Consider the following 12,527-nt stretch of genomic DNA (forward strand, 5'->3'; position numbering starts at 1 on the left):
CAAACCTGAAATCATAACATTCTACAACCTAACGAAGGGGGGTGTGGATGTTGTTGATAGTCTGAAAAATGAGTATGATGTTTCCAGAATAAGCAACCGATGGCCCCTAACATTGTTCTTCAGTATGCTAAACGTAGGAACAATAAATTCTCAGATTGTGTTCCGAGCAAATACTCAAGAAACCATGTATAGACGGAGCTATATAATGCAGCTGGCAAAAGCCCTGACCCAGCCACACCTTGAAAGAAGAGCCACACCTTGATCCCTCACCTGCCGAGAGAACTGAAACAAAAAATAAGGAGGGTGGCTAAACTCCCTCCACCACCACCACTGCAACCACGTCGAGTCGACGGGAAGCCTCGCTGCGCCTATTGTCCCGTGCGCAGAAACAGATTCACACAGCAAACCTGTAGCAACTGTTCATCTCTTATCTGTAAAGAGCACACTGCACAGACTGTTCTAACGTGTTCACAGTGTCATGACAATGATGAAAATCAATAAAATAAATCAAGAAAACTCAGATAATCATTTTTACACAACTAATTTTTTTAAATTTACTAACAACTAATAATGTAGTTTAGGATAGTACATTTTATTATCAAATTCATTGTAAAGTCATGTCAGTTAATCACTTTTAAAGATGAATTTTGGTTTTCAATATAAATATAAACATTCTTATAAAACTAATTTTTTTTTATTTACTGACTACCAATAATGAACCTTAATTTTAGGATAGTAAAAATTAGTTTATTATTATCATATTCATTGTAAAGTCATGTCAGTTAATCACCTTGAAAGAGGAATTTTGGTTTTCAACATAAATAAATATTGTTTGGTCATACGATGGTGTTTTATTAAATGGTTAGACACAAATGTTAGAAGAAACCTAACATGTGAGTAACCGCGTGACTATCTTACTCGCGAGTGCTCCTGGGTTAAACCAAATTACAATTTTGAACAATCGTAACCAGGAAAACTTTTGATACTATTAAGACCAAAGTTTTATAAAAGATATGTACAATAGTACTAACTTAAAAGTATATAATTTTACATTTTTGAATTATATGGATAAAAGTTATTGAACCAGTTGTTTTTACTTTAACATTTTAACTTCCATTCTCAACCAAGTTTGGTTAAAAAAAACTTGGCATTGGTCACGTTACTGAGCTTATAGTCATTATTTTTGTTAACACAATTTAAAACTATAGTTTTAACACCATTTTAACTTAGTCAAAGTTAGAGATTTTGTTAATTTGCCGCCGCTAGCGTATGCTCCTTTGAACGCGTATACTGTCAGACCGTCGAGGAAGATGTTGCGACGATCATGCGTGGTCCACTGGCGCCTTTAAGTGCAAAAGGAAGTCGTAATAAATTAAATAGTTTTAATATATTAGAAGATTTCCCATCAGCTTTTTTCATATGAGCTCTGGGCCTCTAATGGCAGGTTAACAATGAATAATTTAACTTTCAAAATTGCAGTTTAGTAGTAAAGCACCAAAACCAGTACCGTTTTCATTCTTAGTCACAAAACTATGCTTTAAATAGGCTAATTTGCTGTATACATCTAGACGCAGAAATAAACAAGCGTAAGTTTAAAGTAACTCCCATAATTTTAACTCTATAGTTAATTTGTGGTTAAGGTTCAAACTCGGGTATCTATACTTTCTTATCCGGAAGTAGACAAGCGTCTTTCAACCCGACAGTTTGTCGACCGGCGGAGTCGCACTTGTCTAATAGGCTATATACTTTAAATTAATAGTGATGTAATGATAATGATCTTATATTATCATTAACCCTGGAACTGGCCATCATTTTTCCCAAAATGGCAGGCACTTTTTGGTGATTTTGTAAGGGTTTTGTGTTTTAATCACTACTCATCTATTTTTTAAGATACAAACATTTTAAAAGCATCAATGTCTTTAGAAATAAATGTAGTTTTTTTCAAAAAAATATTAAATATTGAATCATTTCATATGTATTTTTATTTCTTTACTGATTAACATAAAAATATTAGTAAAGAATAAATGTTTCTCAAATGTGTAGTAGCACCCTCTCAGGTGATATGAAATTTTTTAGAATAATTATAAAATATACAAAAGGTTGCTTAAATATCTGAATTACAAATTACAAACAAAATATTTAGGTAAAAGAAGTTTATTGGTACTTTTGAATAATATATCTATAAAAACTACAAAATCTGAAAACAGTTTGTATAGCACTATTATGTATACCATTGTGACATTTTGGAATCTATTGGATGAACAAATAATTTTTTCTAAGATATATATATATATATATATATATATATATATATATATATGTATGTAGAAGAGAAAAATATGATATTTATAGAAGTTTACATTGTATAAGATATTTTTATATGGCAACAAACTTTTTTTTAATTTTTACAAAAGTCAAAATTGTGAAATAAATGCCTAACATTTTTCTTTTCATCTTAAAATTATTTATATAGATAGCACATTTATTTATTTATGTTTACAAAAATGTACAACAGTGTATTTTTATTTCTATTATTTTTTTGTTAAAAAAAAATAAAACAAGCGATGGTCATAGAAATACAACGCTAATAGCTTCAGAAAAAGTCAAAAAGAATTACTGTCTAAAATACATGAATATGCTTTCATAATAAATATATGTAGAAGAGAAAAATATGATATTTATAGAAGTTTACATTGTATAAGATACTTTTATATGGCAACAAATTTTTTTTATAATTTTTACAAAAGTAAAAATGTGAGATAAATGCCTAACATTTTTAGCTAACAATTTTCTTTTCATCCTAAAATGATTTATATAGATAGCACATTTATTGAAGTTTACAAAAATGTACAACAATGTATTTTTATTTCTATTATTTTTTTGTTAAAAAAATAAAACAAGCGATGGTCATAGAAATAAAACGCTAATACCTTCAGAAAAAGTAAAAAAATATTACTGTCTAAAATACATGAATATGCTTTTATAATAAATACATTATGTTTAAATTAAAACTCATTATGAAATAACTATAACATGGTTGCTACAGGAGTCCAATAATGAAATTCCCTGACTTTTCCCTGATTTCCAGACCAAATTTTTCATTTTTCCCTGACTTTTTTCCCAAAAGCTGTGTTGAGGCTAACAGGGTGGCAAATATAAAAAAGCAAAAAATAAAGTGAACACAGTTTAATACGTACAAAAAGAATGATCTTTTACAACACAGAAGTAAAATATGCGCCGCGTCGTCTGCAGGCTTGGACTCGGCGCGGCGGCAGTAAGTTTATGTATGTAAAGGGATTTTATATATTTCCCTGACCAACGTCGAAATTCCCTGACTTTTCCCTTATTTCCAGTCCTGTTTTTTTTTTCCCTGACTTTTCCCTGACCTGTAGCATCCCTGTATAAATTGTCTACAAAATATTAAAACACTGAAGTAGGTGTCTGCTAGGTGTTGATGTTCACTACATATATGTGTTATCTGATAATTAATTATTTTGAATTTTAGTGCACTGTGAGTACTGAAAACTTTTAAACTTTCTTCTAAATAATAAAAATTATTCAAAATAATAGTAGACTTAACATATTTGAAGTTTTAACAAGTAAAATCTTTGATTGAAACATTTGGACTGGCTTTTTAACCTAAAAGTCTGCAGTTAATTTATTATACATTTTGGAGTTTGGAGAGAAGTGGCAGTGATTTTAATTAAGATTTTCTATATTAAATTGTATATAACTAATAAACTTTCAATATTTTTTCAAGCAATTATAAAATCTAAATAATATAAATATACAACAGAATCGTCTTGCTCAAACTTGCTACTTCATGCAGTAGTGGGACAGATTAGTGATATCGTCTGCCAGAGGCATCAGCATATTGTAGCTCAGTGGTAGAGGTTCAGACAGTTGTGTCAAAGGTTCATGGTTCAAATCTAACTCCAGCATAGTTATATTTTTGCTTCCTTCAGAGGTGATTTTATTATTTATAGTATTTTTATAAAACATTTTATTGTGTTCTAGTTACAAAAATAATATATATTTATTGGTACATTGAGTTCAAAAAATCAATTTATTTTTCTTTTGTGTACAAATAAATAATGCCTAGAAAGGATGGAAAGGAAAATAAACCTGAGCATCCCTGTGGTGAATGCCAAAAAAATGTTGGCAATAATTGTAGAGCTGTGTTATGTAGGAATGAGTGTCTACAATGGTATCATATGAAATGTACTTCACTTACTATAAGAGAACTCAAACAAATAGACAAGTCTAACATCAAGTGGTCTTGTGACAAATGTATGAATAAACGATCAGAGGATGATGATCACTGTGAATCCTCTGAGGAAAGCAAAACTGACCTAAATGAGAGTGATCCATTCATAAACATGGAGACTAGGCATACTAATGATATTACAATGGAAGTAAACAAAGAACTTGAACAACAATTAGAAAATTTACACTTTGTTGTGAATACATTAAATGAGGATCTGCAAAAAGCTAAACAAGAAATTGAAGATCTTAGGAATCAAAATGTCTGTCTCGAAACTATGGTGTTGCAAAAAGAGGAGAAAATTATTTTGCTTCAAGCTGAAATTAAAGAATTAAAGAATAACTTAGTGACATCTGAAGAGTCTTTTACTGTTGTCTCAAAAAAGAAACATGATAGTAAACGAAATAGTTTACCAGCAGTTTTAACATCCTTTTCTCAAAATAGCAAACTTAACCGTACTATTAATCACCGTTCCTACTCATCTGTGGTTAACAAAGAGCAGAATAAAGTTAATTTTCTTAAAAGGCAGACTTTTACAAAAAGTAAGAATGTTGGGCCTAGTTATTTTTCTGAAAATCGCTACAATATTTTAACACCACCCGATTGATAGTGCAGTGGAGGACACAAGTGTCTTGCATGAGGTTGAGGACAGAATTCCTGAGAAGAAAATGTTGATCTGTGCGGATAGTCATGGGAAGGACTTGTTGTGGCATATTAACACCCAAATAAATAATGATCAGCATAACAAGTCTCTCAAGTCTGTGGGTTTTGTCACTCCTGGAGGCCGTGCATCGCAAATTCTTAGTAGGAAAAATATTGATGAAGAGCTAAAAAATGAAGAAGACATGTTAGTTATTATGTGTGGGACTAATGATGTGGCTAGGAATGAGGGAGAAGAAGCATTAAAAAGAATTAAAAAAACTCTTGACGAATGTAAGGATAAAAAAATTATACTAGTGGACCTTCCGAATAGATACGACTTGGTTGATTGGTCATGTGTCAACCAAGAGACCAGGAAGACTAACTTGGAACTCAAAAGACTCGGTGAGTGCTATACGAATGTGACTGTGGTGGAGGCTAGCAAAGCGGAGAGGCAGATGCACACATCAAACGGTATGCATCTCAATAGAACTGGTAAGAGATGGTTGGCAGAGAGAATATGTGAAGCAGCGGGGATAAGCAGCTGTCAACCCGAGCACACGTCAGGGACCAGACCGACACCGGCGGGAAACGACCAACCACCTACAGAGGACCTTCAGCCTTCGACACCACAACCAACACTGACAAACTCCTGAGTTTATTCCATCTAAATATACAGTCCATTAGAAATAAGTTGTTTTCTTTAGAATTAGCATTAGATAAATTAAATTGTAACATAATAACTATCAATGAGCACTGGTTGAATCAAGATGAAAGTTCACTGTATATTCCGTCAGGGTATGTTTTAGCAGATATTTACTGTAGAAAACCTCCTCTTACTAGGGGTGGGTGTTGCATATTTGTCAAAGTGGGTATAAATTACAACGTAATTAATGTAAGTAGTTTCTGTCTTGAAGGAGTATTTGAGGTATCAGCAATTATTTTGAATGACATAAATAGCATTGTTATTACCATTTACCGTACACCTACTTCAGATGTATGTATGTTTATTTATTTATTAGAACTATTGATTAAGTTTGTAATTAAGAAGTACAATGGAGCATTGATTATAATATCAGGTGATTTTAATATTGACATAAAAAAGAACACACTTAAAACTGTATCCTTCCTAAACATGCTTAGATCTTACAACTTATATTGCTTAAATACTGAGAGTACAAGAAACAATGCATGCCTGGACAATGTCATAACTAATGACTTGAAAGAAAAAACTAACTGTAAAGTATTTGAACCTTGTTTGTCTGACCATGCAGGACTTTTTGTAACATTTAACAATACAAATTTAACGAGGGATAAAGAGAATAAATATTGTAGTGTAAGAAATCTGAAACCAGGAGCAATTTCTAACTTGAAAGCTCAACTAATACACGTAGATTGGTTGCCATTAAGAATGTATAGTGATGTAGATGAGGATTTCAGTTCATTTATTGGTGTATTGTCAGGTATCTATAATAACTGCTGTAAGGTTAAGAAAACTAAAGTTAACTCTTTAAGAAACAAACCGAAAGTTAATTGGTTTACACCTGAACTGAAGAAAATGAGAGAATTTTTGCTAGTTTTGTACGATAGGTTAAAACATGGTGTAAATAATGAGGATAAAATTCAGCTTAAGAATAACTATGCTTTGGCAAAAAAAAGATACAAGTGTAAAATTACTCAGGCAAAGATAGCTGCAAATAGTCATTACATTCAAAATGCAAATAACAAGTGTAAAGCTGCATGGAATGTAATAAAAGCAGAAAGTCAAAGTATAAAATTAAGTAAAGAACCAGAAGTGGATTCCAAACAATTGAATGAATATTTTGTTAATGCTGCTTCCCAGCTAAATCAAAGTAATGCCATCAGTCAAAACAATAATAGTAGCAAAGCTTTAGAATTTTTAAACCAATACCTGTCTAGTCATTCTAATTTAGATTTAAAGTTTAGGTGGCATCACATTACAGAATTTGATATTTTGAAATGTGTATCACAGTTAAGTTCATCTCAAAGTGAGGACATATATGGTTTTTCAAACAAGGTTGTAAAAGAAATTATTTATGTTATATTGGAGCCACTATTATATCTGTACAACATGATGCTTCAGCAAAACGTATTTCCAAATGTTATGAAAGTAATTAAAGTGATACCTATTTATAAGAAAGGAGATAAACTGAATCCAGCCAATTATCGCCCAATATCTTTGGTACCTATTTTTAGTAAGATTTTTGAACATTGTATAAAAGAGCAGCTGTATGGATATATATCACAGAATGGTCTTATCTGTGATGAGCAGTTTGGGTTTATACGTGGCCGTAATACTATCAAGGCTGTAGAATCAGTAGTCAGTAAAGTCTTAAATAGTTTTGAGTGTAAAACCATATGTTCTGCTACACTAATAGATCTATCAAAAGCATTTGACTGCATTCCACATGACTTGCTGTTGAAAAAACTAAATCAATATGGTGTTAAGGATGGGGAACTGAGACTTTTTTCATCATACCTTACTGGTAGAAGGCAGACGGTGGTACAGGCTAATGACCAATCTGATTTCTGTAATGTAAAAATTGGTGTACCACAAGGATCAGTATTGGGACCTTTCTTGTTCATTATAGCGGTGAATGACTTTGCAAATAGCATGCCTTGCAATTCAGTTCTATATGCAGATGATGCAACACTACTGAGCAGGAACAAACAGCTAGACCTTCTTATGTTGGATCAGAGCAGAGCATTAGAAAGAGCAAAAGAATGGTTCAAAGTCAACTCTCTTGTAGTAAATAATGACAAAACTGAACACATATGTTTCTCCTTAGATTTTAATGTAAGCAATAATTTTAAACCTGTTAAGCAGTTAGGTATATATTTAGATAGTAGGCTAAGCTGGGACTTTCATATTCAAACTATTTGTAAAAAATTAGCTAGAGTAATTTATTTATTACGTAAATTAAAAAGCTGTGTAAGTTCAGAGATGCTGTTGACAGCTTACTATGCATTCTTTCATCCTCATCTACTGTATGGAGTGGTGTTATGGGGTAATAGTAGTGCAGCCAAGCAAGTGTTTTTATGGCAAAAAAAGGCACTAAGAGTAGTTAAGGGTATACCAGAAAGAGAGTCTTGCTACCCAGTTTTTAAAGAATTACATATAATGACTCTGCCTTGTCTATTTATTTATGATTGTTTGTTAAGAGTTAAGGCAAACCTAAGTAAATATCAGCTAAGACAGGATGTACATAGTTACCCAACTCGATATAATGGAAAGTTAGATGTTTTAAGTGTTAGATTAGAGAAAACAAAGAAAAGTCATATATTTATTGAAATAGAATTGTTTAATAAACTACCAAGAATAGCTTGGTCAGTCAGCATGGTGAAATTTAAAAATGTACTGAGGACCTGGTTTAAAGAGAAAGCTTTTTATTCTATAGAACAATATTTGGCAAGTGATACTAGTGATATGAGATTTTAAATTAGGATAATACATTCATTACTGTTGATTTGTTGTAGTTTATTTTAAATTGTTGACTAATTTTACCAATTTTATCTTGATTATTTAATTCACTAGTTATAGGCTTTTTGTTATTGTTTTGTTATTCACTGTTAATCTTGTTAATATTTTCTGTTAATTCTTGTTGTTAGTTTCTTGTTACTCTATTTAAATTTGTTAATTAATTATTAAAAATTAAGAAATTGAAAGAAGCTTAGGGAAACTGAAATAAGAAGTTCTTAGTTTAAATATTTTTTAAGCCATTCATATTACTGACGATGTTTATTGCATGTAAATCATGTTTAACAACAAATAAAGATCTTGAATCTTGAATCTGAACCTGAAGCGTATAACATGCTTACTTTCAGTTTCACAAAAATCTAACCTATTCACTAAAACTTAACCTAACCTCTACATTTTTCACTTCACTAATTAAAACAAACACTAAACAAACTTTTATTTATACACACTAAATAACGATAAGTCTAAAATATCCAAATAAATAGCAAGCAATACACTAATACCGGCAATGGCGTAATAACAACAGAGAAATCAACATGGCAACCAAGCGATGCATTGTTCTTATCTACTAGCTGAGTCGGTGATTGTGCAACAGAACAAACATAAAATACTAGTTCATAGTCTTCGTTGACGATACTGTTGCTTAGAGCAATTCGTCTTCTTTGTTTTGATATGATTTTCACTATTTCCAGACAACGATAAAGTAACAAAAATAATAAAATTTAATGAAACTATTTTCGACGCATTAGGCATTTTGGAATTTTACAAAACACGAGCTTTTCAAACGCTTATTTTATAAACATTTATTTTCCTACTGGCTATTGAAAAGATGTTTCTGAAAGCCAAGAATACACTGTTTTCAATGACGACACTTACGATCGTGTAGAACGTAAACTCACGATAGGGAAATTTGACAAACATGCGGTAATTTTAGCGTGTTCGGAAATTACGCAAACAAATGGCAATCGGAAATGTCAACATCCAAGTTTTGAATTTTATAATGAAAGATTTAAGGTAACTTTAGAACCTTTTATGATATAATATGAAACCTTGGATCTTTCTTTAGATTTATGTATGTTTTACCTACTTCAAACAAAGTAAAAATAGGCTTGCTGTGAGAGATCATATTACGACATAGTTAATGCGTCGATAATCGCTTAAAGCCAGTTGCAGGGTTAAAAAACAATACTTTTAACGCTGTAAACTGATTTTCAAAATTTTTTACTACTATTCTTTGTTGAGTTTCTTATTGACAATGTGAGGTTTGAAAGGATAACTGGATTTCAGACATTTGCCATCGTTATGCATTACAACAAAAAAGTACACTATATCTCAGGTTTTAAATTACACTCTTCTTCAGGTGTAAAAAAGTGGATGATTTCTATTCTACACCTGAAGAGGTTAGATTTTAACATTGGTATTATACCTTTTGTGCCATATAACGATGGCAAATTTTTCAAATACTATTATCCTCCCTATGTACTATTAGGCTATTTATAACAAGTTTTTAGATTTTATTAGGTAGCATGGCTAGCTTAATAACACATTATTCCATTTATTCTATACGCACCACCATTGAAAGGATTCAAAGAAAATATTTCAGCTCAGCAATAAATTTAATTAGCCTACTGCTATTTTTATTTCATAGGCAGGAAACTCTCAGCTAAAATTAAATAATTTAAATTTAGGCCTAGTTTCAATTCTATTTGTATTAATACAAATATATATATATATAATTTAATGTTTAATAATAGGCCTAACACATTATTGATAACAATCTAGCAAGAAAACACTTTCTCCAGGCTAGGTCTATGTAGTAATACCAATACTATCAATTTATATCTATACATAAAGTTATCTCATAGGCCAATAAAGCAGAGTTAAAAAGTAATAAAAGTAATAACACAATTAAAATAGTTTTGCATGCAAAGCTCATATTATTCTACTAAATATTAAATTAAAACCGTATAAAATATTTGAGAAGCATGGACATGATGAACCTAACTTATCCTCCATAGCCCGTGGAAGTTGGAGAAGTAAAAAAACACAATTTACATGCAAATATTACTACAGCTGAGAAATAAAAGGATACTTAAAATCAACATCTTAGTTTGAGGATCAAAGGCAAGTACTTCGCCCTCAATTTCTCTATTATAACATGTTTTACAAGCTACAGTACTCCCAATCCCAAAACACTCACTAACACCGGCCATTTTCTTTCCTCACTCCAATCCAGTCCTCTTGGTTAACCACTCAACACCCCCACCATTATACAAGACCATCACCATTAGACAGGCTTGCCAGTAATAAACGTGTTCAATGCCACAACTTAAATATCCCAAATAAACCATGATTGCTCTTACTTATACACATATTTTACAGATTACAACAGACCCGTTTAGCTTTTTACTCATAACTAAACAATTATACACTGTATTATTTAATTTAGGTTTTAGTCTCTAAATTGTTTTTAAATTTAGATAGATCCCTACTTAATCAAAAATGTCTAACAATACATATTTATTGTAATTGTATTGCGGTTTTCTCATTTAATCCATGTCATATGTAAACATGTAACAGCAAATCATAATAATCAAGCATTTTAATTTTGTTTTTTCATGAACATGGGTCGTTCTGGTTGTTGTGAATTGAAGGGACACTTATTTTCTGATACTCGTAATATGCCTTTACAATCCTAAATATAACTTTTGCTGTGGAAAACCTCCTGCTGATGAACCACGCGCACTGGAGGGCGATGGAGGACTTTACTTAATTTAGAGTACAATAAGCGGACCCGTTTTTATCTAGATTAGTATAATCATCAATACTTAATATTCGTGGCATACAAGTCTATCAACATATATTTATAATAACAATCAAATTTGGAATGAAAATAATTAATATAATACACATAGACAATCTCATAAATAATAAAATAGTTATAACGACCACTCAAGCAATTGAAACTAAATATAGGAAAAACTCATAAATAATGAAATTTTAGCAATATTAAAAACATGTATAACAGAAAATACGAAATATGCGTAACTATTTAATTGCATTCTTTCATCTGAGTAGCAATGATTAACCGCTTTTAGGAAGTTTTTGAAAGCATCCTCTCTACATAGTACTTCTCTTCTACACAAATGTAGAGATGATCTGCAAGCTGGTTGGCTGATATGCTACTTTTTAAACCTCGTTTCATGAGCTTTCGAATGTATGTTATTACCTATAAAATACAATACGTTTATTATCTAAAAAGCGTTGAAAGTTTATACAAGTTAGTTATTGTTCAAAATCAGTATCGTTGGGTTATATCGATAGGTAAGTAATATCGATATAAAAAACCGAGACCGCTTATAATTATCGTAAAAGGAATTGACGCTGTCCTGGAAGTGACGAGGTAAACTGGACTATGGAGCGTTTTGTGTGTGGCTATGAATAGTGATAGGGCGAAAACGATTCAATGGTTGTTCTATTATTATAAATGGTTGTATATTATTATTGAGCTATTACTTTTATGGAGTTAAATTGTTACGTAGAATAGGCAGTTATTGATGTGACATGTGCGCCGTAGTTATATATTCATCAGTTCTGCTGCGAGTTTTTATTACGTTCGTGGTAGTTCTTCGTCTCGGTCCTATAATGTGTCTAATTCTTGCGGTTACTATCATAAGAATTAAAATGTCAATTTAATGTTTAAAAAACCCATAGAAAGTGCTTAAGCCTGAGGACAGTGGATTGAGCAAACAGTTTCCAAGACTGCAGCGAAGGAACTTCGAACTGTCTTTGAACTTTGAAGTGAGCGATGATTAGAGCAAGTGCGGTAAGTGGAACGAGTTAAGAGAGGAATTGTACAACGAACCTTGTGGATAAGTTTACCAATTTGGAATGCGCAGACACCATGCTCAGTCTGCCGGCCCGATCACAACCAATCAGTCATTCAATATCGATTGCAGAGACATGATTCTTATAAATTTTGTACATTCTCGCCACATTAGAAGCACACTCAAACATATAATTCAACATTCATGCAAGTTTCATCCATTTGTCAATTTTCTACCTTCATCGCTGAAGCCAATCTCCTGATTGGGCGATCTTCCAGTCAAATGCCAAAACCTCGGT

At 31.6% G+C, this 12,527-nt stretch overlaps 1 protein-coding gene across 1 annotated transcript in view; it reads right to left on the reverse strand.

Moving 5' to 3' along the window:
* LOC124361713 (protein LSM12 homolog) overlaps positions 1-10,666 on the reverse strand; it is a 56,900-nt gene extending 46,234 nt beyond the window's left edge. The window contains exon 1 of the mRNA XM_046815634.1: positions 10,495-10,666. Within this exon, the coding sequence (XP_046671590.1) occupies positions 10,495-10,615 (121 nt within the window). The 5' untranslated portion in view covers positions 10,616-10,666. The remainder of the gene's footprint in view (positions 1-10,494) is intronic.
* Between the last annotated feature and the right edge of the window lie 1,861 nt (positions 10,667-12,527).

The sequence above is a fragment of the Homalodisca vitripennis genome, chromosome 5 (genome assembly GCF_021130785.1).
Source record: "Homalodisca vitripennis isolate AUS2020 chromosome 5, UT_GWSS_2.1, whole genome shotgun sequence".
Lineage (NCBI taxonomy): Eukaryota > Metazoa > Arthropoda > Insecta > Hemiptera > Cicadellidae > Homalodisca > Homalodisca vitripennis.